Source organism: Sceloporus undulatus, chromosome 5 (genome assembly GCF_019175285.1).
Source record: "Sceloporus undulatus isolate JIND9_A2432 ecotype Alabama chromosome 5, SceUnd_v1.1, whole genome shotgun sequence".
Classification (NCBI taxonomy): domain Eukaryota; kingdom Metazoa; phylum Chordata; class Lepidosauria; order Squamata; family Phrynosomatidae; genus Sceloporus; species Sceloporus undulatus.
The window spans coordinates 147,088,803-147,111,251 of record NC_056526.1 but is presented as its reverse complement, the minus strand read 5'-3'; the positions used below and the strand labels follow the sequence as shown (position 1 = coordinate 147,111,251).

Genomic DNA, 22,449 nt, shown 5'->3' with positions numbered 1-22,449 from the left:
TGATGGCTCTTGCTTGTGGGGGAAGAAGGTTCCAGGAGTGAGGGGCAGCAAGTGAAAAGGGGCGAATCCGGGAAGGGGCAGAGGAAATCCTGGGCTGAGACAGGAACCCTTGACTACCAGAACGGAGAGCCCGAGTGGGAAGGTGAGGAGAAAGAAGGTGTGATAAGTAAGGAGGGGCCAGTCCATGGAGGGCTTTGAATGTCGACAGCAGGAGCTTATACTGAATGCGGAAAGGGAGGGGGAGCCAGTGAAGGGATGCCAACACAGGAGAGATGTGGTCAGAGCGGTGGGTTGAAGTGATAATGTGTGCAGCTGAATGCTGGACAGAGATTAAAGGACGGAGGTGAGAAAGAGGAAGCCCAGCCAGGAGGACGTTACAGTAATCCATTCGTGAGATCACTAGGGCATGGACCAGGATCTTGGTAGTAGAAGCAGAGAGATATTGTCGGATTTTGGCAATATTGTACAAAAAGAATCTACAAGCCTTGGAAGCTAACTGGCAGCCAATTAAGAAATTTTAGCACTGGTGTTATATGGTTTGACCTGGATGTTCCAGTGACCAGTCTGGCTGCCGCATTTTGAACCAACTGAAGCTTCCGAACTTGGTACAAAGGTAGCCCCATGTAGAGTGCGTTGCAGAAATCTAAATGAGCAAGAATTGGGGCGAAAAAGGAGTGGAGACACATATGGCCTGCCCTATAAGCTACAGTTCCCCAAGCTGTGGCATAGTACAATAGTCAAGAAACACATACATTTACAAGATTATGGAGTGGCCTACTCTGACCCCAACATTCCCCCATACATACTTTGCAGATCTCTAAACAAGGAAATGATGATTGGGGGGATGTGAGTTGTCCACACAAGCAATGATTATGGGAGAGAGAAGGAACGTGCATGCTCCACTCACTAAAATAAAAAGAAAGCTGACACTATGTTGATCAGGTGTGGGGGAAGTACAAAAAGTAATAACAAATGTGACACTTGGTGAAGGGGGAGGAATTAGAAGGGAGTAGCCTTATATAACCCTCTACTACCACTGATCTGATGGCTGAACATGCAATGAAATAAGAAAACATAGCAGCACGTGCCAGGCTTGCCAGACCCAACTAGTTTTGTTCACCAAAAATTTCTCCCACCTCACCTCCACAACAAAGCTGCCTTGGAGTGCTGGCCTTATAAAGGAAAATCCAGATTTTTAGAAGAAGTCCAGGGTAAAAGGGGATGATTTAGAAATCAGATTAAAACTCTCTGAATCATATTCCCTGTGAATTTGCAGCAATGTGCCAGTGAATTGTCACAAAAACATTGTGTGCCCCGCTTGTGGCTGCTGCAAGGTGAGGCCAATTTTTTGTCCATGTAGAAAAGTCTCTAGAGGTTTTCCCTGAGCAGAATTTGAGTACTGCTAGGTTGTTAGTGAATCAAGACATGCCATGCTAATAAAGACATTGTCCACAGCACATTTGTATTGGTGTCATTTTTAGGATAACAAGCTTTTTGTAAGGAAGAGGGATGACATGTGGATAAGGAAGAACAGAACTTGGAATAGCTACTGTAGCTATAATATCCCAGCATTTTACATTTCACTCAGCTGTGCCCTGCTGGCATTTCCCTAGCACCCCAGCCTGAAATGACAAACTATATATGACAATGGGGAGAGCATGAATTCATTCCTACCTCTTTATTTGTTTATCACATAGGAGCAATTTGAACTGAGGACTCAGAGGGCAACCTGGATGGAGACCATAACATTGGAAGATTGGATTAAACCTTTTCCATAGTGACAATATCTATCCCCATAAGTAGCAATAGCAAGTACATTTCTATACCGCTTATCAGTGCACTTAAGTAATCCCTAAGAGGTTTACAATGTGTAAGCTAATTGGCCCCAACAAGCAGGGTACTTATTTTAGTGATCTCAGAAGGATGCCAGGCTGAGTCGACCCTAAACCACTGGATGGTACTGAACTCACAACCTTGCAGTTTATGAGTGAGTGGCTGCAATACAGGCATTTAACCACTGCACCACTAGGGCTCTTAAGTAGCATTGGGAAAGTTATATTTTTACACCTCCTAGAGTCCAGTGCAATACCAGCTGGAAGATTCTGAGAGTCCCAAACTTTTCCAAACTCTACCTCAAAACTTCTACTTGCTCTGGAAAGAATGAGAAAATGCTCACACAGTTTTCCTACCACAACTATGGGAGGAGGGAGAGCAGAGAATGCAGCAATATCCCCACTATATAACTGTTTTGATAGGAAATATGGTTGCTAGCTGAATTTTTAAAAAAAACAAAAACAAAGATGTATTCATGCATCTACATTATAGCATTTCTTTTAACCCAAAATTTTCTCTACTAGGAAGTAAATCTTGTCACTCAGAACTTCCATCAACTCGTAAATGCATTTTGGATCAGTGTGTAAAAGTGGAAGTCTGAAGGCATACAGAATTTCAGATCATTCTGCTAATGAGCAAATTACATAACCATTAAGATAGCAAATGAAACTGCCTTGAATCTTGGCTGGTCCCGCAGGACACTCTGCTCTTTCCAAAACCACAGGCTTTAGCTGGAAATAAGCAGCTATAAAAAATCCAAAACATCTCTAGGGGAAACCTTGGCTGTCATCTTTTTCTTTAGATTCCTGGGAAGTTTTCTCCTCAGCTATCAGTCCAGACATGCAGAATAGTGGGTCAGAAGTCTTCCAAGAATGAGAAATTAAATAGGTAAGAAGTGAGCCTTTCTGCACTTTCGGACATAGCACTGGAAAGCTTACACCAAACTTTTTGTATTAAAGGCCTGGGAATAATCTGGCACTCAAAATCTTTTTGGACTTCAACTCCCACCACTCTTCACTATTGATTCTGCTGGCTCAGGCTGTTAGAAGATGCAGTCCAAGAACATCTAGAGACTCACTTAATTCCCACCCCTGTGTTATTACTTGATTCTAGTTCCAGTCAAGTAAAACTATATAGTTCTTTTAGGTTAGATAGGTCAATGACATCTGCATGTATACTGGGAAATGGGTATACAAGGTACTAGAAAATGCAACCACAAACAAATACAGTATTTTAATAATTGGGATGCATGTCTACTAATCTCTATCCCCATATTAAAAATTAACTAACAGCATTGACTTATTTCCAAGATAGCAGAGCCTTCAAGTATGGTGGAGGACATTGTCCCAGTGTTGAATCCCTGCACTGAGAGGAAGGTGGGATATTATTATTATTATTATTATTATTATTATTATTATTATTATTATTATTACTACAGTACTACTACTACTACTGAATAAAATTCAACTTCCAGTCCAGTTTGTTTCTGTAGGCAAAATGTGTGCGTATATATGTGCCCATCATGATCTTTACCTTGGGCAGGAAAAAGATATCGGGCTGACCCTGCAAGACTGTATTCTTTCCTTTCAAAAGCACGAGCTTGTTTAGGTGATACAAAGGACTGAGGATTCCTTCTGACTAGCCAAAAGCTTTGGAATTTGGTGGAGGTTATATTTGTACTTACTGATTTTAAAAAATATCCATGCAACATTCCACCTTTCCTATATATTTCTCATAAATTTCTGGGACAACCCTTAACTTTTTAAATTCATGGAAAGGTTTTTATGTCACAGGAGTTTCTAATACAGACAAGAATAAATTCCCATGTCTATCTCTATGGTCTCAGGTCTTTTACTTCTGGGCATTTCCACTGATGACTAAATGGAGGTTTGACCTTTGCCAGCAGGTTTTCCACTGGTCTTCATTTTTTCATTTCATTTCCAGTTACCAGACTGAATGTTTCTTCTTTTTCTTCTTTGCCCCTTTCCTTTACATTTCTAGTCCTATAGCACTTTAACACTAAGACATGAAAAAATTAGCAGGATAGATAATGTAGGTACTTCAGGAAAGAACATGTGGGAAGAGCTCAATTTATGGAGGGGATGATGGGGAGAGACAGAAATCTCACCTACTCTAAACAAGAAAAAATACAGTAGTCCCTTGCTATCCATGAGGGATCCATTCTGACCCACCCCCCACGGATAGCAAAAAATGTGGGACCTTAAGTCCTGTTCTTTTCAATGGGCACATGGCTGCTCATGCAGCCACATGCATGCATGTCCATTTAAAAAGCCAGGGATTGCCGTCCACAAAAGCTCTGATCTGCAGATGGCAAGCCCATGGTTGGCATGGGTGCACTACACTGGACGATACTCCAGTAAATTTAGAGCACGACTGGATATGGGAGCAGGAACAATAGTAACAATGTATGAAATCCAGAAACAGAATAGCTCAACATTTAATTGAATTATTAGCTCATCTGAAGGAACTCTGAAAGAACCTCCTTTCATACCACACTATGCTATGCCATGCCAAGCCATGCCTTATTGTGTTGCTGTTTTTAGCAATTAGAAGAAATGGAGCAAAGCAAGGATGGGATATTCACCAAGACACTACCTGCAGGAAGAAATATTCAATTTCCACTCCCTATGTGCTCCAGCCCCAATGAAAACCATCCTCCCTCTCTCCTTCCCTCTTTCCACACATACACTATTACACTCCACCCCTCCAAAGGAAACACCTAACATGAATTCTAATACTCTGTTTAGTATAACTTTTGGTTTGGACCTGTGTTCCTGTTCCATATTATGTTAAAACACATTATTTGCTTTTCTGTGCCTGTTTCTTGTTATAAAATAATTGCTAGGAGGGAAGTGAGATCAGATTGCACGAAGCTGGAAGGAAGGTTTAGCTTTTTCTTCCCATGCTGTGGTCCTAATGAAAATCCCCATCTCTTATTTTGCTGCTTGACATGGGATGGAAGCCATCACTGAGGCAAATGCCAGCATTGTTCCTTGGATGAATGCAAAAGAATGGGGGAGAAAGTAATATATCAGAGGAAATTGCTACAAAAATAAATATATTGGGGGAAATGATGTGCATGAATTTTTGTGTGAACCTTACAAATGCACAAGCTGGTGAGAAACATGAAAAAATGAACTTACACTCAATAAACTGTGAACAGTATGGAAAGCAAAACAGAGTCAACTATGAGGAGCCCTGGTGGCACAGTGGTTAAATGCCAGTATTGCAGCCAGTATTTGTGAGTTCAGTCCTTAAGCTCTAGGGTTTACTCAGCTTTGCATTTAAAGTTTGGGTTAAGATCTGGAGCAGAAGCACGAATCCAGTGATATATCAGATTACTTTTTAGTTTATTGTAAACACCTGGGTTCACTGCACAAAGACATACAGAAATGGTGGAAGAAGAACTGATTTTACTCCAAAATGACACTGAGTTGAGGCCAAATTTCAAAAAATTGTATCTAGATTTTTAGTGCCAAAATTTATTTATTGTTTGTCTACTAGCCTAAACTGTGGAACTGTCAAAATGTATTGCCTTCCCAACATTAGAATTAGTGGAGCGAGACTTCAGTGAAGTCACCCAGCTTCCTTCCAAGCAAATAAATAGACTGAAAATTCCTGTGGGGTCTAAGGGGCTGTATATATGGGCGGCTCAACCCTGTCCCTTTGTGCCCCGGATGAAGCCCGTGGCAACTGCATGCCGCAGCCTCCAGAGGGAACAAAAAGAAGCCCCGAAAAGAGGCTTCTTTTTGCATCCCAAAAAGGGTGTCATAAGTACCGCACCACAGTGTCATGATGCCCCTTCCGCACAGTGCTATTTGGGTGCTGCACCCGGCATGTGTCATCCACCGTCTGGATGAGCACGCACCATAATGTCGGCCAGGCAGCATGGTAAGGCCTTTGAGGGTGCGGACGCTCAGCCCTCACCACATGTACAGGGCAGCACAAAGTGCTGGTCTGTACAACCCCTATGATTTCTTCTTAATGCCTTCCAGCCTGATGGTGAAAAACTAATATCCCTGCACCAAGAATATCCATTGCACTAAAACTATGAAGCCAATATTTTACAAATAAAACATAAATTTATTTTTTCAAATTAATAAAAATATTAAATAAATTGTTTTACAAAGTTAAGTTTTATTTGTGAAATACATACACTTGTTTAACTTTATAGTGCTAAACTGGTTGTTTTGAATTTGCAGTAGGACAGTAGTTATCAAGGAATAGGCATGGTGGGCTGCTAAGGTTGTCACCGAAATGCCTGAAAAGGTTTGGGGACCACTGATTTATAACATGTGGAATCCTCCTGGGAGGCCTACCTTATGTCTTACAAGTTAATGGTGTTTAAGAGTAGTGTTACTTTTTGTGTCTTACTCTTAACTTTCATTAAATTTTTATTTCTTTCATTTTCCTGGAGCAGCCACAGAGCACCTGGAAAGTGCAGGCGGAGCCCTAAGGGCTCCTCAGAGCACAGATTAGGAACCACCAATTCCAAGCACCAGCTGTAATATTAAATTCCCACCCTTCACCTTCAGTGTGTGTCTGTGTGTTTTTACATATCAGAATAAAAAGTCTCCTTCTTTTCTGTTCCTTTCTTTTTCTTTTCTTTTTTTAAAATCTTAATTATAGTGCTTCAATGCCTAGGTGAAATGGCACATTTCATTATAAGACTAGAATCTTTCTTTTAAAAAAAAGATAGAACTAGTGAATACAGAGGTGGCAATTACCAGAAAGGCCCAGAAAAACACAAGGAGCTATACTGCAAGAACTCATGCTTCTTTAGACCAGTTTGGAAGAGCCCTGAATCAGGCAATATGGAGCAAAGCAGATGGGTGGCAAGGAGTGGCCTCAGGCCGCGCCAGCTGTGATCACACCAGGACCATGGTGACCATACGGCCCACTTCCAAAGTGGGCTGCTGCTGCTGTGGTCAGCCACCACCATGAGCAAGATTGTTCCCACTTCTTTTTGATGCAACCCAAGGACCGGATTGTAGTGTTGGAGTCGAGGGAGAGTGTCATTTGAACACCACACCCCCACAGCAGCCGGAAGCCACTTTATTTGGTCCGTGTGTTGTGGGCCTGTAACACCATGTGCATGTAACATAATCATGCAACCACATAGCAAGTAACAGGGCAAATTACCTACAAAAACATGGGAAGGGCTTCCAAAAGAAACTCTACAACCTTTAAGTGTGTTTTGCATCAAAATTTCTTCACTTATTTCCCTAAAATTTGGAATGGTTCATCCCGTCAGAATAGTCTACAATGCCTGAAAAATTCATCAAATTCTCCTGGAACAATTGAAACCATTCTCATTAAAGTCAATGAAGAAATTATATGAGGCTTTAGAAAATGAAATAAGGTGCTGCTTCAGTTATGAAGTGGAGCATGATGCCAGTCTGTGGCTTTGAACGGAACCAGCCTCCTGTCCAAATATGAATGAGGTAAGCACCAAAATAAAAAGAATATTTTTTGTGCACAGTCCTGAAAGAGTGGGAAACAGGAAATGTATCTTTATTTTATTTGTTTACTTTGTACAAGTAAAGAATCCCTGTAATAATTAATTCCAAAACCATTGGAAAGTTTTTATATCATGTAATAGGCTAGGCTTCTCCCAAATTTCATAAGGATTTCCATATTTTATGGCAAAGGTTTACACATGTCACAGAACATTGACAAAAAGCACAGATATATTTAATTAACATAAAGTATTTGTAAGCAAGAAAAAAAAAAGCTTTTTGGGCTTTCTCAGAAATGAATAATGTGTATGAAAAAAGATCAAGTCTTACCATTACTATTATTAGGATGTGTCTAAAATAGGTTTCTGGCAGGAAAAAAAAGGGAAAAAGTCAAAACATCTTTGTTTGATGCCAAGCTAGTTTTGTTGAGACAAATAAACTTTTGATAAGAGGAAAAGGTGTATACCTCAACAGGTATTCTAATCCATAAATATATCCGTTGTTGTTCACAAACAGATTAGAGCATCAACCCCAGAACTTAGAAAACTACTTTTTGTACTACAATTCCCAGCATCCTCCAGTCAGGTGGCCACTAAACTCAAAGACACTCTTCCCCAGCGTGGCACTCTTCAGATGTTAGACTACTGCTCTTGTCATCCTGAACCAGCATGGCCCATGACCATGCCGCCTAGAGATGATGGGTGTTGTGGCCCAGTACATCTGGAAAGTGCCAGATTGGATAAGGTTAAGCAAAGTAATTTAAGTAATGCTTTCAAGAAAAGGAGAGGACATGGTAAAGACATCATCATTATTATTGTTGCCATCATCATTTATTTATCTAGCACCATCAATTTACATGGTGCAACAACCAAAAACAGTGGGCCCTGCCAGAGGCAGGCAATCTAAAGTGCATACATGCATATAGACAGAGAGAGAGAGAAGGAAGGAATACAGTGGTACCCCGGGATACGAAAGCACCGCCTTACGAAATTTCCGGGATACGAAAAAATCCCATAGGAAAAAACTGTTCCGGGTTACGTTTTTTTTTTCCGGCTTACGAAAAATTTTTTTGGTGCTTTTCGGCGCTTTTTCGCACGAAACGCGGCTTTCCAGCGCTAGCGCCTATGGCTTTTTCGGGTTACGAAAAAAATCGGGTTACGAACGCCGCGGCGGAACGAATTAATTTCGTAACCCGAGGCACCACTGTAATACAATAAAACCTTACCATAGCAATAGCAATAGTAGCAAGTACATTTCTATACCGCTTTTCAGTGCACTTAAGCACTCCTGGCCTAAGCGGTTTACAAAGTGTAAGCTAATTGCCCCCAACAATCTGGGTACTCATTTTAGTGCCCTCAGAAGAAAGCAAGCTTGAGTCAAGCTTGAGCCCTTTTGCTTGGGGCATTTGACTCATTCTTCTTACATTAAAACAATTACCAATGAGCTTCACTTCTTAATTTGAGCAGCTCTGAGAACCATTTTTTCTAAGCAGAACTGAGAGGGAAGAATCTCCTTTGTCATCTCTGTTGATTATTCAGTCCTACCAGCTTCTTGCATTGCCAAGTGTGACAATACACATTTGTTTCTGTTCAGATGATGTGCTGCTTAATGTCAGCCTTGCCTCAATGCCTTCAGTAAATCTCCTCAAGAGATTAGGATTTGGTTTAGTTGTCAAGAGCTCCATCCACACTGCAGAAATAATCTGGTTTGACATCACTTTAACTAGTCTTGGGAGTTTATCACACTGTCTACATCTTTCTCCCCAAAAGGGCTAACACCATGAGAATCTACCTCTAATCTACCTCCAATTTCTTAGCAAGATTTATTCAGCGGTTTTGCTATTGCCTTCCTAATTTAAGGCTGAGTGAATATGACTTGCCTAAGGTGGGTTTCCATGGCTGAGCCAGAATTCAAATTCCAGTATCCCAGGATCTTATCGAATGTTTGAACCACAGTACCACACTGGTTCTTCTCAGGGTTTACTTGGGACCATGCTGTGATGCTTTGCAGGATCCATTTTCATGTTTCTGACATTCTGGGTTTTTTCCCCCCTATGAAGTGCAAGAAACAATACTTCATGTCTAAAACATTTTTCATCCTGAGGACAAAGCAGCAAATGGACCCCTTCACAAGGCAAACTGAGTACCCAAAGCTATTTTTGTCTGAAAAAGCCAGCATGGTGTAGTGGTTTGAGCACTAGGACAATGAGAGACCAGAGTTCAAGTCCCAGCTCAGCCACTGGGTGACCTTGGGCAAGTCACACTCTCTCAGCCTCAAAGGATGGCAATGGCAAGCTCCCTCTGAAGAAGCCTTGCCAAGAAAACCCTGTGATAAGGTTGTCCTAAGTCAGAAACGATTTGAAGGCAAAACAACACACAAATAAAGCTAGGTATAGGTGAGAGAGGGTGGGTCGGTGGGATTTAAGGGCCAAGAACAGCAGCAAAAAATATGGGGGAACTTTTTTAAAGTTAAAAAATGCTGCTTTTGATAGTAATGAGAAAATAGCCCCAATTACAATGTTATAGACTCATTCTCTCTCTGTTGTACTCCTGCCTTAGGGTCACCATGAGTCATAAATGACTTCAAGGCATACAATAACAATTGTTGAAATAGTTGTTTTATTCTGCATGTAAAGCGCCACGTACAGCATGGTGTAGTGGTTTGAGCACTTGACTAGGACTCTGGAAGCCAGGGTTTGAATCCTGCTCAGCTGTGGAAACCCACTGGGTGACCTTAGGCAAGTCACACTCTCTCAGCCTTAGAGGAACCCTTTCTGAAGAAACTAGCCACAAAAACCCATGATAGGTTTGCCTTAGGGTGGCCATAAGTTGGAAAAAGACTTGAAGGCACATGAAATAACAACAACAACAACAGGGTGATCAGATGTCCTAACAGCAATGGAGGAGAAGGCACCTCAAAATGTAGGACATTCAAGAAAAAAATGCAGGCGATTACCAAAACAAAAGCTAAAAGCACCAATGTCAACATAAATCTATGCAAAATGGAAGAGGTTCTGAAATTCCTCCTGGGTAGAAATGATTGAAATGGCGGGAGGACATGTTCTGGAAAAGGAGGACGCCCCATCATCACCCTGGCCATGAGCAAAATGGAGGACGTTTTGGAATTCCTCCTGGAAGGAAGGTTAAGATGTAGGACATGTCCTGGCAGAAGGAGGACGCCTGGTCAGCCTGGCCATGGATGGTGCTAGATAAATAAATGATACAACTGCTACTAAATAAGAAGAAGAAGAAGAAGAATAGGACTACTACTTCATCCCCCTCCTTCTTTTCCTGAAGGGACTGAGGCCAGCCCTTCCCGGGGAAGAACTAGTTAAAGGACTTTGCTGCCCCCTTTTTGGAGGGAAGGGGAGGAGAGGCTGCTGTCTGAGGGGTCTCTCCTCTCTTTCCCCCTCGTTTCGCATCGGACACTGGGGCTGGAGGGGAGGTTGCCTTCCTCCCTCTTTCAGAAAGCGGGACAGAGGGTTTGGGGAGAGGAGGAGAGGGCTGCTCTCTGGCTCTGGACGCCAAGGCAAGGAAGGAGAGCCCCCCAGAGCAGAGGGCCTCCCAGGGACACCGGCGGCGGCGGCGGCGGCGGCGGCGGGGATTGAGGGGCGCCAGCAGGAAGCCCTCCTGACCCACGACGGTAGGGGACCCCCTGTTCCTGGCAAAGAGGAGCCTCCCCCCAATGGACCTTTCCAAGGACGCCCCCTCCAATGGCCATGACAGGGGTCCGCCTTGCAAAGAGAAACCCCTCAAAATGCCCCCAGAAGAAGTCCTCCTTCTTGCAAAGGGGACCCCAACTCACAGGACCCCCCCCCAAATGCCCTCAGAGGAGCTGGTCCTTGCAAAGGGGAGCCCAGCTCAAAGGACTCGTTAAAGTCCCCTTGCAAAAAGGAACCCCCTCAAAGGACCCTTCGAAGGACGCCCCCCTCAAAGTGCCATTTCAGGGGTCTTCCTTGCAAAGACATTTCAAAGGAACCCCCCCAACTCAGAGGGGGTCCTCTTTGCAAAGAGGAGCCGTCCTTCAAAGGACTCTTCAAAGACCCCTTAAAATGCAGCTGGAGGAGTCCTCTTTGCAAAGGACCTTTCGAGGGACACCTCCTCAAAGTGCCATTTCAGGGGTCCTCCATGCAAAGAGGACCCCTCCCTTTCTCAAAGGAATCCCTAAAAATGCCCTTGGAGGGAGTCCTCCTTGCAAAGAAGAGACCCATTCAAATAACCCTTCCAAAGGCCCCTTAAAATGCAGAAAGGGGAGACCCCCCAAAAGGCCCTTCAAAGGACACCCCCAAAGTCTCCTCCGAGGGGTCCTCCTTGCCAAGAGGACGTTTTTGTTTTGTCTGCGCGGGAAAGAAGGGCGGGAAGACTTCAGACCCTTTTGGGGAGATGCTCCTTCTGTGGAGAGGGAGAAGGGAGGAAGAAAGGCTCCCTCCTTTCTTTCTTTCTTTCTTTCTTTCTTTCTTTCTTTTTCAGAGCTGCTTTTAAAAGACAGAGCAGCCTCTTCCCTCTCTCTCCTTTTGGTCTCTTATTTCTTGGCATTGGTTGTTTTGGGGAGAAGGGTTAAAAAGGCAGGGGAGAGCAGGCAGGAGTTCTCACTCCCATCCAAGGGCTCTTTCTTTGCTTTGTCAGAAAGTAAGAAGAAAAGGAGAATGAGGAGATCTGACTAGACCAGAGCATCTGCACTGCAGGGATGGTCCGGCTTGATACCACTTTAACTGCTCTGGCTCAGTGCTATGGAATTCTGGGCACTGTAGTTGGTTGTGGCAACTTGAAGGCACACTTGTATTCAACACAGAGAGAGAGAGAGAGAGAGAGAGAGAGAGAGAGAGAAACAACCACTCAAGGTGTAGGAGCTTTCTCCAGTTTTCACTCTGGCAACTTTAGATGGTTTATGCTTAGGAGATATTTCAGCTCCTGAAGAGCCAAGAATGCCATTGGCATGGGAATTCTGTGACTTTTTCTTACAGTTTAATGGACATAGTATCATCACAAAGGAATAGAATCCCTCTCTTTACATGACTCTGATCAGCGTTATCTTGTTGGCTTGTAGTCATTTTATTACTTTGGTGTGTGACTAACTGTTACTTCTGAAGGAAGGAGACTCAGACATTCCTGTACAAAGGGAGGAGGGGGAGAATTCACCCTTGGCTTTTAACGAAAGTAGTCTTGCTGACTTTCCTGACATATTTATTTTTCAGCACTGAATATGCCTCATATATATTTCACATCTCTGACTTTTTTTCTTTCCATGACTCTAATCACACTTATCCAGAAATATGTCTATTGAAATCAATGCAATTTGCTTTCTACATATAAACAGTGAGGATGGTAGGATTCAAAGATATGTGTAGAATCCGTTTGTAGAGAAATCTTGCAGCACCTTTGAGACTAACTGAAAGACGGAAGTTGGCAGCATGAGCTTTCCTAGACTTCAGTCTACTTCCTCAGATGTATCTGCATCAAGAATAGTACTTTTAAGTTAATTCTGTCTGCTTCTGTGGTTTGGGAGGGATCTGCTCTTGGTTTTGTTTTGTTTTTTACATTTGATTCCTGCAATTATTTCAATGATGTTTTAGCGCACCCATGCTGTATGCCACGGGCTCACCATACGCGGACTTGAGGTCACGCAGCTGGTGAGCCCTAATATAGTGAATGGGGCATACGCTGCGGGGCCACATGGGGCTTGAACAAAGGCGGAATTTGCCATATGTGCAGGGGTCCAGAACAAATCCTCTGCATAAGGCGAGGGAGCACTATATTTTATTTTATATTTACTGACCTAGTTCCTGACATTTTTATAGATATGATGTGTATGCATTGCAAATAAATAACATAAAAAGTTTTCTTTCAGTTCAGATGCTAACTAACTAATGTCCAATCCACACTGCAGAAATAATCCAGTTTGACACCACTTTAATTGCCCTCACTCAGAGCTAGGGAATCCTGGGAATTGTAGTTTATTGTGATATCAAAGCACTCTGGCAGAGAAGGCTAAATGTCTCACAAAATTACAGTTCCCAGAATTCCCTAGCATTGAGCCAGGCAGGAAAATCGGTGTCAAACTGTATTATCTATTTTATTTTATTTTTATCCCACCTTTCTCCCAAGTTGGGACCCAAGGCGATTATTTCTGCAGCGTGGATTGGACCTAAGATAAAAATGCTAATTATTTGATTTTCAAACTGAAAGGAAAAATCTCTTTTAAAATCAAAATGTAGAAATATTTGTTTCAGTTTGTGAGATAATGTTGCAACTTAAACATTTTTGTTCTTCTTTCTAGGTTAAAAAAAAGAGTAAGACCTGATAATACTACAATACAGATCATATTGGTTTCTGGAAGTGAAAATGGAAGCATTTCATTTCAGGATGGTCTTGGCACTGCTAGTAACTGGATCTGTTATCAGTGATCAAGCAGACAGACACAATTCAAACCTGACTGACTTTGGAAAAGATATCACTGGAATAAGCAAAGTCTACGCTACCAGCCCACCGAACTTAACAGCATGCTTACATAGTGCTAGAACTGATGCGACTTTCAAATACATCAATACTGTAATATCCTGTGCAGTCTTCATCATTGGGATTGTTGGAAATGTAACTCTGCTACGGATTATTTATCAGAACAAGTGTATGAGGAATGGCCCCAATACACTGATAGCCAGCCTGGCAATGGGAGACCTCATCTATATCATTATAGATATTCCCATCAATGTGTATAAGGTAAAACTTCTATCTTTGTGCTCTATCCACTTGTTTTACAGAACAAAAGAGATTTGAGGTGGGGATGTAGTCCTACAGTTTGCACCCATATCAGAGCTCGGTAATGTTGCTTTGGGCCACAGCGCCCAAAATCCCATAGCCAGCATGGCCACTGAGCTAAGAGGATTCTAGGAGTTGAACTCCATTAAGGCAACTATCCCAAGTTCTGATCTGTATTAGCCTGTGGTTTTCTACTCATACTCATCTCAGAACTCATTTGCACATACACATGCATATTATACTCATGTAATGTAACAACATTTTTCAATGTAGGAGGATATATATTTCTGAGTAGTAAATAAGTGCTGAAACAATGACAAAAGTATTCTATCGATACTTGAATATTGCTTTAAGACATACAAAAGTAGATTGAGCCGTAGATGTAACATTGGTGTGAACTCAGGCTAATTGAGTAAATAGTAACAATGTATTCAGTAGACATGTTGTGCTAAGGTGTAATGTTAATGTGAACAAGATCTTAACCACATCACAGTTTATTTTAGTGCAATCCCCAAATTGTAACAGCTTCGAGAGGATAAGCAGATGGTTTGGGCCTCAGCTCCAGACATTCCTAAAAGATACTGATTTTGGCAGTTATTACAGTCTGGGTTCCAGCCTGGTTATGAAAACAGATGGCTTTGGGCATAGTTTATCACACTGGGGCTAATTAAAGCATCCCGCAAATAAAGTGAAAATGGCGAGTAATTGCGCAAATGATTATCACACACAATTGCGCAAATAAAGTGATATCAGAAATGCATTGTCGCTGAAATCCCAAAAGTAAAAATATGTGCATTAATGCTTCTTTGTGACCACTTTAACGCCGGGTTTGGTGCGACGTCATGTTAAATCGTTTTGTGTAATTATGCAATTTTGGGGGGCGGGATATTCACAGGATAAACTCCCAATCTCCTTTGTGTGATAAACTCCTTATTAGGGGTGGGAATCATACAGTCAGCCACATGTTGTTGGACTACAACTCCCAGTAGTCCTCACCATTGGCTATGCTTGGCTAAAGCTGCTAAGAGTTGCAGTTCAAATACAGCTTGAGTGCCATACAATTTCTATGCCTGTACAAGATTATCTGCATTGGGAGAATGATATCTGGTATGTTTTCCTGTTTGATATTCCTGGACCTCTGTTATGGTATTCTTCTGGATTTTATGAATTGGACAGGTGGTGAAGGCACTGTCGTTTAGTATTTTAGAAATACAGTAGTTACTCTGCCTCTACTTTTCAGGCAATTCTAAAAGATATTTCTAGGAGGCTGCAGTTCATTGTCATGATATTTATCTTAAGGTGTTAACATTTTATTTTATTTTTTTAAAAAACTGACTTACACCATTTAAGATCTACATGAAACATCTTGGAGTTGTGGAACTGGTTTCCATCAAGATATGAAGGATGCTCCTTTTCATCAGAAATGAAATGTGGATTTAGAAATCCTAAATAGGTGTTTGGCAACAACAGTGGACTAGAAGAGAGACAACCACCACCACCACCCCATAAAGTACAGTCTATATAAACTCACACTTTTTTGGTTGGTAAAGTACTTGTCAAACAAAGAAGTATTTGAGATGTTGTATAGGTTGCACATTTTTATAAACAAGTTTAGGATTGTGTGGGGCACAGTCTGTTAGATGCAACCATGTTGAAGGATATGCAAGTGATTTTAATAGTTTATAGTGCCTTTCACAGCTTCGGTTGCTGTGTCAGTTGAGTCTTTTTTTGGAGAGAGATGGTCTGGCCATAGTTATCTTTGCTCTGATAACATTCTGGCTAGATATCTATTATATGTTCTATAGTAAACTGCCTCTGAAAAGAATCCAGAAACTTCAACTGTGTAGAAGGTGGTGACCACACTATTATTTGGAACTGACAGCTCCTATGATCACATTGTTGCACATTTTAAAAAATCTGTACTATATATTCAAAGGGCTACAATTTTTTTATCTTTAAACTGCTAAACAGACTAGAATGATTGAAGTATTTAATGCACTACCTAAACTCATGTGGATCTGCCCAATAATTAAGAACAGCAGTTAGAGGCATCATGGGAGCCAATATACTGAATCTTCACTTTTTCATTCTCTGCTAACAGTAACAGAGTTATCAAGGGGAGGAAAAGAGCAAGGGATGGAATACACCTCAATTTTAACTCGCATGTTTTGCATGCAGTAGCTCCCAAAATCAGTTTCTTCTGTATCCAGTGAAAAGGATTAAGCAACAGGTGACAGGGAACATCCTTTGCCTGGAAACTGGGAGAGCCCCTTTAGTGAAACTAGATGAAACTGGGCAAGGTGGACAAATGTCTTGACTTTGTATATTTTTCTATTGGTGGTGGCTTCCATGTTAGTGGAAGGGAAAATCTGCTCTGGTTTTAATCCAGACTGCAAAGGAGCTGAACTATATCCCCAAAATAGATTTCGCATTTTGGATAACTCCTTTATCATGTGGACAAAAGTCTACAGCAGATTCATTGCATCATTGATTCATTGCACCAGATGGCACTGCAGGGTTGGCCCAAGATGTTTTGCTGCCTGAGACTGAGCAACAAATGGTAACTAGTAACCAAGGCCAGTCAAGCTGCATTTGTGCCTGGAGCAGAAAAATCCAAGAAATACTTCTCCCTTTGCCTTTGTAAATTAAAAAAATGACCACAAATTGCCCTTTCATAATGCTCCAGTTAAGGACATAGCTGCCTCACTATGCCTGATGGTAGGGACGGTCCTATTCTTCTATTCCAGCAGTGTCATTGGGGGGCATAGATCACATCAGGTGCACCATCAGAAGGGGTGATACAAGGCAGCAGTGAAGTGTTCCAGGACCCCTAACGTGGAAAGAAAGGAGGGACTCTTCTTGATGCACAGCTACCTTTGGGAGGAGGTGAAGATGGGGGTAAAGCTATGAACTTTTCATTCTGCTCCCTTCTCCTGCAGCGTCTCCTTCGGATCTGTTTGGCTCCTTTTTGCCATTGTCCTCATGTGAGGGGCTCTTTGCTGTGATTAAGGAAATTATTGCACAAAGCTTCACTCCTGATATAATTGTGGCTTTTTAAATAACCGAAACAGCAACATTTCTTTTTGCATAACCACATAATTGCAAATTAGCAACCAATTTTATTGCACACTGTTCTGTTCAACCATTGCATTCAGGATTTACTCATCAGCTATCTGAAATTAAACTCATTTACATATGCGTGGTTTTGTTCAATGGAAAACCAGTCCAGGAAACTTTTTTTATAGTACTCCATTTCCCCATGGAAAGAAAGCTTCCCCTGGTGAGATAGATAGATAGATAGATAGATAGATAGATAGATAGATAGATAGATCTTCCTTAGTGGTTAGACTATTTTTTGCATCACGGAAATCCATTTTGGTAGCTCATTAACGTTGCATAATTACATCTTTTAAAGAAAAAAAAGCAGACTTAGAAAAGGCTACCTCTTTTGAGAAACAAACTAAATACTTCTTTTCTCAGCATTGGAAGTAGAATGGCTATGGATGTTCAGGGATAGGGAGAGAAGGGAGTAATATTTACTCACGGCACTTGGGATCATCAATCACCGAATTACCCCAAGATGACCTATTGCACAAATCCTCAATAATGGGTTAACAGTGCAACAGACAGTCATTTGTGGGATTTTCCCATTCATTAAAAGTTGTGGCAGAAGCACTGATTGGCTACAGGATAGCTACTGCCCAGCTACAAGGCTGTGTAGTAGGATCTTGCCATTAGAGTTAATATCAGTCTTCTATCCCACCATTAAACAGCAGTGTGTTAATCTCCTTCTTCTTTTCTTGAAGCTGGAGATCTTTTGTAATTTTAAAATAACTGTTCTTGTTCAGCGGGTGTCCCATCACTGCTATCTCAGCTGGGGGGCAGGGACAGTAGGTGCAGGATCCTGGGTTCCCCAAGGTGAGAAACACCTCCCCATCTGCACCCTTATCCCAGGAGGTTGGTGTAGTAGCATCCCAGGAGATGCTACTACACTGGGTGACAACAACTCTAGTGATGCCACTGCTCTGTTTTATTACTGAAACTAAGTAGCACCTTATCTGATGAGCAATCTGTAAGGAATACCACTGGGTGCATCATGTAAGATTAAGATATGCATATAATCTGTATTTAAAAGTTGAGCATCTAAAAGGTGCTCCATATCCAATATCTGTTATAAATAAGAATGCAAGCAAGTGGGAGACAGTATGGTATAGTGGTCTGGGTATTAGTGTGGGGCTCTGAGAGACCAGGGTTCTAATCCCTTCTGAGAGATGGAAACCCATAGCTTGACCTTGAGCAAGTTGCTCTCTCTCAGCCTTGCAGGAAAGCAATGGCAAACATCCTCCAAATAAATCTTACCAAGAAAATCATAAATTGGAATCACCCTGAAGTCACATAATAACAATATGTTATCAAACAGAACGCCAGCAAATTTAGTGTCCCTTCCATCATGTAATTAAACAGCACATTGATGGGAAGAGTGGGCACTTGCTCTGTTTCTTACCCTGGGCTTAAGAACAGAATTTGAGGGGAAACATACTTGTGTAGACTTCAGCCAACATGTAGTCCAAACAGGTAACTTTTCCAAGATGTGGTCATAGATAATGATCAGATGTTATAACTACGTTCCTCACTACTCATTAGAGATTAAGGACATTGAAATGGTGAGCTAGCCCATAGCATTTGTTAATAAGTATCTGTGGACAATTATTGGGTGGGTGAGTGCATTCAAAGTAAAAACTGCTCATGCATTGCAAATCAGAACATGGAGACTGCACCCTTGTTGGAAAACAGACAAATTCACATGTTACTATTTATGGAGATGTATAAAAATAGTTGCACTGTTTCTGAGATGAAGAGAAGACTAGTCTCTCAGTGTGTACAGGGCCAAGTTTCAGAGATGTGATCAATAACTGTACCTATGCAGTTCCAGTCAGGCTCTAGACCACACTGGGAACAATGAATTAAATTTCCTCTCCTCCTATAACATGGTACAAATATTGATCTGCTCCCTTCTCCTTGCCATGCCATTGTTAGTGTTATGGTATAAATCCTATTGCTAGTCCCAGGAGTAAACCTATTGAATGAATGGAAGTTACATAAGCATTGTTTAACCTTTAAACCATTGTATGTATCTGGGAACATCAAAGGCTTACTGTGATATATAGTTTGGCCCTTATTTACATCTTTACTATAAGATGTTGTTCCTTGGATTTTAAAATATAAGTTGAAATTATTTTTTCATACTGCTCTTTATTTATCTAATAAATTTCAAACATGAGGTTGTATAAAAATAATACATCTGTATAATATATATATATATGTGGGAAGCAGTGGCTTTGTGGTTAAGACGCCAGTTCTGATGATCAGAAGACTGGAAGGTTGGCAGTTTGAGGCCTGAATTCTGCATGATGCGATGAGCTCCTGTCACTCATCCTAGGTTCTGCCAACTTAGTAGTTTGAAAGCATGCAAATGCAAGTAGCTAAATAGGTAACAGCATTTGGTGGGAAGACAACAGCATTTGGTGCAGTCATGCTGGCCACATGACCACCGGAGTTGTCCTATATGGGAGCCAATATGCTGTAGTGATTTGAGTGCTGGACTGTGACTGGCAACCAAGGTTCGATACCCACTTAGCCATGGAAACCCACTAGGTGACCTTGCCTCAAAGGAAGGCAAACCCACTCTCAACAAATCTTACCAAAAACACCCCCCCCATGATAGGCCTTAGAAAGTCAGAAATGACTTGAAGGCACACAAATGCTATGAAACAATGGTCCAGTCATGGGTATGCCTTTTATATAATTAATTATGTTCATTATTTAAATTTGAAATATTAAAAGTTAAGGAAAAAGCCACATGGGTTATACAGTAAGAGAAATAAAAGATGTATGTGAGAGTCAGAGTGACTCAGCAGAAGCCAATGGAGAACCACACAGGTGTGAATGGTAATACAATTAACAGGTCCAGAGTGCCAAGGACAAGAAATGCATAGTGGATAATTGGACACACCTGACAATTGTTAAGTGGTCAAGGCTGAGATGATGAAATCATTAATTGTGGGATGAACAAGGAGAACCAATGGGAATGATGTACACGCCTACTGGGTGGAAACAGACAACAGTAGGTGGTGCCATGATATGGCTATAATAATGACTATACATCCCAGTGTATTGTGTGGGTTGTAGTTGTGGGTAGTAGAGTATTGTTTGGAGCTGTGTATATAGTAGATCTTTTATATAAGACTACTGAGTTGTCTGGTGTCTTGGGTAAAGCTACAAGAACCAGCAGGACCCTGGTGAAGAAGGGTGAAGACTTCTTTCTGTGGAAGCAAGAGTGAGAAGGCTTGGAGAGTTTGTCGGGGTCTTCAGCCTGTTCTCTGCAACTCTTGCAAAGATATAACAACTGGCCAAAACTGGTCAGCGTGGTGCACAACCAGGTGGTGAGTTCCAGGCCAGGTGAAGAGCCACAACTCCCATCATCCCTGACAGTATAGGTACTGTATTCCGTTTTTTGTACAATCAGGATCTTGTGTCTGTGGCCTTACTGGATCATTTTCCCTCTTGTTTTGAGCTGCTCACAAAATGCAGATGTGAAACACAAAGAAAGCAAAATGGCTTACGAGTTCCTCAGGTTCTTCTTTCAGACGTTTGGCCAGGGAAACTGTAGCAGCCCACAATGAGAATATTTTCTACAAGCCACATAATCTTTGTTTGAAAGTAACACTTCCAAGCTGTCAGAACTGAAGTGCTGGAGTACTGATATGCAATGTACTTATGGCCAAGAGTCAAATAAGCTTATTGAGAGTGCTGGAATCAGTCTCAGGCACTTTGGATTACTGTGAAGAATATAAAAACTGAGCTCCATTTTTTCCACTCCTCATTGGATCCTGAAGAGCATGTACCTAATGCTTCCTCATTGCCCAGCTGCCTTGATAAAACAATTCTATATTTTGTTGGCTCATGCTGTTCTGTTTTGGTATGGCTTCACTTGTACAAATAAGTTTATAGTTGTAAAGAGAGCTTATGATTTATTTATTTTTTGTGCAATGTACAGATATATGACAAATGTAGTTATCAGATATATGAAAACCTGTAAATTACAGTTCTTGAACCACATTCAGTCTCTTTCTTGAGGGAAAGATGCAGTATAAATAATATGATTGATCGACAGTTCTGACATCCTGAGGACCCTTCAAAATCTGTTACAGTTTATACTATGCACCACTGTTTAACAAGGGTTGATCCTGCTTAGCTTTCAAGATCAGACAGGAACGGGTACCTTTTGAACAGAGATGAATCTAATATATTTCTCCACATTTGAAGTAAGTTCTGTTCAATGAAGCTTACGTCTTTGAACAGGATATCAGAACTCCAGTCTGTGGTCCTTACCAAATCTACTAAGGACCAGAATTCCAAGGTGCTCCCTGAGGAACAATTAGCTTTGGGGGCTATTTCTCCATAAACCCCCAGCCAGCATGATTTTTAAAAAGTAATTTTCCCCAGGTCTGCTCCTCAACATTGTGAAACTGCTTTATCTCATATTAAGCTCTTGGTGTGGCTGGATGAACATTAAGTACTCCCACAGGCAACATCTTTTAAAGGATTTTTAGTACTTCTACCTCTTTTTTGAAACGTGAATAAAAGCAATGTGAATAATTGAACTTATAGCAAAACATGTGCTTTATTACTATGCTATGGCCCATTCACCCTAAAATCTCAACTGGCGTAAGCAATGTTTTTAACCTTTCAGTAAAGGTTATGAGCCATCATATTTTAGTTTCTATTTAAGTTGTAAAACACTTGTCTTACCTAAGACCTGGATATGAAGCTTGCCATGTATCAGAAAAGCATTTCTTTCATTCTCCTGACTCTTCTCCTTAATCCAGTGGATCTGGTTCTAAATCCTTTTTTGCTTAACATTCTTTGAAGAGAGATTGAGTCTGAACATACTGAATCTCTGGCATTATTACAAGGTTTCATCTTTCTTTTCCAATAAATGTCAGATACAAACAGTTCTGTCCAGACTTCCTCCCACATGCATTCTACAGCAACCAGTGGGAGTTATTTGTATCCCACTGACTGATGCTTCTCTTGGACTATCCCCTGTCACTGATTGTATCTGTAGATGAGGGAGAAGATGTGTGCCTGTATGCACACATACATGAGTCTCTATCATGTATTCCAGAACCTGGAAAACTTACCTTTTTTGGACATTAACTTTCAGAATCCATCTGCCAGCATGGCCATTGTTCTAGCCTCCCAAACTCCAGAATATGGGCCTGGCTATTATTTTCTCTTAGAACCAGTATGGTGTAGTGGTTTGTGTGCTATGATTATGGAGGCCAGGGTTTGAATCCTTGCTCAGCCATGAAAGCCCA

At 41.4% G+C, this 22,449-nt stretch overlaps 1 protein-coding gene across 1 annotated transcript in view; it reads left to right on the top strand.

Annotated features, from left to right (window-relative positions):
* The first annotated feature begins 10,680 nt into the window (after positions 1 to 10,680).
* The window catches only part of EDNRA (endothelin receptor type A), a 32,379-nt gene continuing 20,610 nt past the window's right edge, over positions 10,681 to 22,449 (top strand). Inside the window, exons 1-2 of the mRNA XM_042469965.1 lie at positions 10,681 to 10,955; positions 13,590 to 14,029. Coding sequence (XP_042325899.1) covers positions 13,655 to 14,029 — 375 coding nt within the window. The 5' untranslated portion in view covers positions 10,681 to 10,955; positions 13,590 to 13,654. The remainder of the gene's footprint in view (positions 10,956 to 13,589; positions 14,030 to 22,449) is intronic.